A 5376-nucleotide genomic window follows, 5' to 3' on the forward strand; every position below is an offset into this window, starting at 1 on the left:
ATGCTCGAAATTATTAATTAGAATAGGGATATATGATTCACTTATGATTTTATATATTCTATTAATACTTTAAAAAAATTATTTTTTTTCCAATCATATCATAAACTTTATCATATTTTTTTATTTATATATATATATATATATAAAATATTTTTTCACTCTCTCTAAATGTTAGATTTGAGCATCCACCAAACATTTTCCTATTAATAATTAACAATATTTCTGTTAAGACGAAAAACCAAATGCAAATGTAATTATTACCCATGTATGTTTACTCATCAAATCAAAATCTCTGAAAAAATGGTCATGATTTTTAATGGCGATTTAGTCTCTTGTCTTCTCCATCATTGATGATGCCACATTATTTTTAAGCTTTGGCATTTTAGGCTTGTCGTTGGTCGTTGGTCTTATATTAAAAACTTCAATGCTTTTGTTTGTTATCTCGGATTTCACAGGTAGGATTAGATTACAAATAATGTGCTGAACTTTTTTAGCCAGTCAATTACGTATGTCATAACAAGAAACCATATTAATTTAATTAAATCCTTATCTTCACAAGTGGACAGGTTATGAACTTAATATCTAAATCCTGTTCTGCTCTATTTTCAATTGTCTCACACTTTCATTGTAGTAATAACTAGTAAGTATAAAATAGTTTCATTTAAAAATTTTCAATTTTTCATTTTCAGGTCTAAAATATGATCTTTGAAACAGGATGACATTTTTTGAGCTGCGGTATGGAGCTTATGATTTATGACTGTGTTACACAAATTTTTGCTTCCTGAGGAAGGAAACTGATTAACGGAATTAATATTATTAAAAAAGAGGATGGAAATTGACATGCTCCTCTTGCATGCAATTTTAATGGTGCTGTAAATCTGCTGCTCAAACGCATTCATGCACAATGTACCTATTCAGTTTGCATTCTCCGTAAAATCCTTAGCATCATTTACCATGCCAAGCAGCAAGTGTTTCTCCAACTGAGGACACTAATTCCTATATATTTATATCTCATCAAGCTTCTTTGACTTTCAATAATTTTCTATTTACTTTTGCACTTCTATCCCGCTGCATTAGCTGACTAAAATCCTCCACATATTTGCTTCTTTCCACCATTTTTTTCTGCATTCAACACACTCAGCTTATTGTAACACAATTCTTCCCCCATGTCAAAAGAAAGTGAGGAGTTTTCCACAGAGATTGTGCAGAGAGGTGTTGAGAACTCTGGCCCAAATGCTGGCTCTCTTTCTTTCTCTGTGAAAGTGAGGCCTAGACTGCCAGATTTCCTTAGTTCAGTTAATCTAAAATATGTGAAATTGGGTTATGGCTACCTCATAAGCCATCGCTTGTACTTATTGCTGGCACCACCTCTCCTTGCAGTCTTCATTGCTCGTATTGGAAAGTTCACTTGGCAAGACCTCTATGAGAAATATGGCCTCATTGAGGTCCTATTTATATCAGCACTTTTGTGCCTAATGCTATATTTTTATGCTGACTTAACACCCGGCTCTACCTATTTGCTTGATTTCTCATGTTTTCTCCCTTCAAATGAATACAAGGTAAAAACAAACACACTTTTTCTTAACTAGTACCCACTCTTCACAAGTGTGGATGAGTTTTAGCTTTTATTGTCATCTTTAGTCTATCTTCATTGTTTAGTTTTGAGTAAGTTGAGTATGTATTTATAATTTTATAATTTAACTATGTGTATTAACTTTATAATAACGACCTTAAAAGTCACACTAACATATATACAAACCTGAACACTTAGTTTTTTGGCAATATGCTTGAGGGGGTAAGCCTATTTATTTTTTAAATTCCAATGTTGGCATGCATTCAATAATAGGGTATTTATGCAGATCTCTAAGGCAGAGTTCATTCAGTTGGCCAAAAAATCTAGGAATTTCAATGAAACCGCCATTGAGTTTCAAGAACGAGTTCTTAAGAAATCTGGCATAGGCGATGAAACCTACCTGCCAAAAGGAGTTTTCCGCCCTGGTTACAGAAACTCACTGAATGATGGCAGGCAAGAGGTATCAATGGTGATGTTTGGGGCAATTAAGGACCTTCTTGCTGCCACAAAAGTGAAACCAAAGGATATCAGAATCCTGATCGTAAACTGTGGAATACTAAACACCACCCCATCCCTCTCATCAATGATAGTAAACCATTTCAAGCTTAGGCATGATATCCATAGTTTCAACCTTGGTGGGATGGGTTGCGCTGCTGGAATCACAGCTATTGATCTTGCTAAAGACCTTCTGGATGCTTATCCAAGAACTTATGCACTTGTAGTTAGCACAGAAGCTGTGAGCTCTACATGGTACAGTGGCAATGACATTGACATGTTGCTTCCCAATTGCTTCTTCAGAATGGGAGCTGCAGCCATCATGCTCTCAAATTTCTGTCTAGATAGATGGCGCGCCAAGTATGAACTCAAACAGGTATTTCTCCATAGAATTTGACTCCTCTAAAGTGAAACGAGAAAACAATTATATACAGTTCTTTATGGTACTTTTGGTGCTGTTATCTAATTTGAATAAGAGTATTATCTCAGTAATCTATGCAATATAGGTTTACATTTACATTAAAGGTCAACATAGATTATCGAAATAAAACTTCAATTCTAATTAGAGAACAATAAAAAAGCACTAAGGGACTGTATAAAAATTTTGTCCATAAAGAGTGGATACACCTCTACTATGTTACTTTATACATGTACCTCTTAATGTCATTATAACTTTTGTTAAGTTTTCTATGAGATCAATTTTAGGATCATTATCTTAATGCTTTGATCTATGACTAATGCATGTGGCAGCTGGTCCGAACACACAAAGGGATGGACAACAGAAGCTACAAAAGCATACATCAAAAGGAAGACAGTGAAGGGAGGAAGGGCATTTCTGTGAGCAAAGATGTCATAGAGGTTGGAGGCCATGCATTAAAGGCCAACATCACCACACTAGGCCCACTAGTGCTACCCGTTTCAGAGCAGCTTCACTTCTTCACCAACTTGATCTTCAAGAAAAAGAAAACAAAGCCATACATTCCTGATTACAAGCTGGCATTCGAGCACATGTGCATTCTGGCAACAAGCAAGAAAGTGCTGGATGAGATTCAGAAGAATTTGGAGCTCACAGAGGAGTACATGGAAGCATCAAGGAAGACATTGGAGCGATTTGGCAACACATCAAGCAGCAGCATTTGGTATGAACTGGCTTATCTTGAGTTAAACTCAAGGATCAAAAGGGGTGATCGGGTTTGCCAGATAGCTCTTGGGGCCGGGTTCATGTGTAACAGTGTTGTGTGGAAGGCCCTTAGGAATGTTGGGAGACCCAAGCAGAGTCCTTGGATTGAGGATGAATGCTGAACTAGTAGTATAGCTACATAACTTTATTGCATGCTGCTAACAAAGAACCTTAAAAGGAGAAACATTGAGCCAAGGCTGCTGTATTAGTGAATGACACTGATACTCTATTGTATCTGGCTAAAATTATAGTAGTATTTCTTTTTTCTTCGGTTGTGGGTTTTTTTCTTCAGAAAAATATAATAGTATCTCGGATCCTATTTATAAGAAACAATTATTTCTTATAAATAGCACTGGAGGTACTAGTATTAATTAGGAGATTGGAAAATTTAATTTTAAAAAATATTCTGAAGAATAAAAAGCTGGAGTTGTAGATCTGTGATAGAACTATACTCAAAATTGAATGCCACCAGCAGCAATGGTTACAAATAGTTTGAGGTCTCATCACCCTCTTATTATTCCCCAATTTTCTCTCTGCCCTAACTAACTTCTCCCATTCTATTTATAGGTTGTTAACTAACCGTTAGTTATCCCAGTGTTTTAACTAACTGACGGCTTTTTAATTCTTCCAAAGATATCTCCTAACATACATTTTTCCCCATCTATCTAGTCCTCGAAATTTCTACCAGAATGGGCTTAACATACAAAATCAAAATATTTAAGTATTATATTGGGAGCAATGATACTCGTACATGAATCACTTATAATTTCATACATCCTACCAATACTTTTTTTTTTTTATCTTTCTATTTCCATCACATCATAAATTCTATTATACGAATATTTTTTTTATCCTCTTTTACTCTCTAGATATTGGATAGCATATTGGCTGTTCACCTAACATTTTTCTTACATTAGATGTTCTCACCAACACTTTCTTTTGATTTAATTAGCAGCCCCTTCCTGAAAAAACGAGGGCGGTGTCAATTGGGATGTTAGTGAAAGAAAAGGCTTCAAACTAAAGAACAAAAATTTAAAATCTGACAGAAATCACATTTGATCATCTGATATGATGTAGCAGCAATCTCCATATAATTGGAAGAGGAAACCACCATTTTGGTCTTTGAAATTGTAACACCTTCTCAACTTGGTTCCTGAAATTAACAAACTTAAAAAAAAAAAATTCTGAAATAAAAATCTATGGAATTGGCTTTCAGTAGCCATGTAGATCCAAATTGTCACGACCATTTGTTAACACTCTTAACCGTGCTGAATTGACCCATTCAGTGATGAGAAGTCTCCACTTTCCTCGGTCAGAGGAGGAATGACATTACCTTCCGAACGGAAAACTCGGTCCAGCAATTTCAACACTGCATTTGATTCAGGTCTCATACATATCCTACATGTCATATTCAGTTGGGGGAGAATGAAGTAGTTGCTTTGCTTCATTGCACAATTGCAAACACTTAGTTTGTCCCACAGCTGAAGGAAACTTGTAGAATTTACATGAGATAAAAAGTCCAATGTAGTGTTGCGATTGCTGGTACTGAGTTGCCATTCGAAAGGAAACTCACCCCTGTTCTAACCATAGAAATTAAAGACTTGTCAACAATGAGAATAGTATTAGGAAAATGTCTCTAATTTCGAGGATCCAATTTCCCCTGATATTGTCATGTCCCTTCAAAACATAAAAGAGAAAAGGTGAACATCAAGACAGAAAAACAAACAGAGACAGGTTACATTTTACTGAGTGGCCTCAACATAAAAATAGTACGATGGATATGAAGCAAAATGGAGGATTTGAGCGGCTATATGAAGCAAGGAAGCCAACAGGCACTAGGGTTTCTGGACCTTTTGACATCTGAGGAGAAAGATTTATTACCTGTTAGAATGAAAGAATGAGCAGGTGGATGAGAGTGAGGGCCACTTAGCTAAAAAACAATCGTCCTGAAAATGGAGGGGGAAGAAGTTTTAATGGATTGAACAATGTGGTATAAGTTTGGAGATTAATCCCACAGTGATGAAGGGAAAATGAATGACATGAACTCGAAGGCATAGAGGTACGAAGAGAAATGAGTTGGGAGGGGCATCTCTTCTAGTGTGTGGGTTATGAGAAAGGATTGAGAGTG

The 5376-nt window shown here is 35.8% G+C and overlaps 1 protein-coding gene across 1 annotated transcript; it reads left to right on the top strand.

Moving 5' to 3' along the window:
- Window positions 1-1063: 1063 nt before the first annotated feature.
- On the top strand, window positions 1064-3745 carry LOC100813868 (3-ketoacyl-CoA synthase 15). Its single transcript, XM_003547099.4, has 3 exons — window positions 1064-1559; window positions 1860-2444; window positions 2819-3745. Exons 1-3 carry the CDS (start codon window positions 1167-1169, stop codon window positions 3368-3370), a joined length of 1530 nt encoding a protein of 509 aa, XP_003547147.1. The 5' UTR covers window positions 1064-1166; the 3' UTR covers window positions 3371-3745.
- The last annotated feature ends 1631 nt before the right edge of the window (window positions 3746-5376 follow it).

Source organism: Glycine max, chromosome 15, assembly GCF_000004515.6.
Source record: "Glycine max cultivar Williams 82 chromosome 15, Glycine_max_v4.0, whole genome shotgun sequence".
Taxonomy (NCBI): Eukaryota; Viridiplantae; Streptophyta; class Magnoliopsida; order Fabales; family Fabaceae; genus Glycine; species Glycine max.

What these genes read in the sequence shown, in the direction of transcription:
- LOC100813868 (XM_003547099.4), top strand. Translation starts at nt 1,167, where the DNA reads ATGTCAAAAGAAAGTGAGGAGTTTTCCACAGAGATTGTGCAGAGAGGT. An exon ending in TCCCTTCAAATGAATACAAG is followed by an intron (nt 1,560 to 1,859) that starts GTAAAAACAAAC and finishes GTATTTATGCAG; the next exon opens with ATCTCTAAGGCAGAGTTCAT. An exon ending in CCAAGTATGAACTCAAACAG is followed by an intron (nt 2,445 to 2,818) that starts GTATTTCTCCAT and finishes TGCATGTGGCAG; the next exon opens with CTGGTCCGAACACACAAAGG.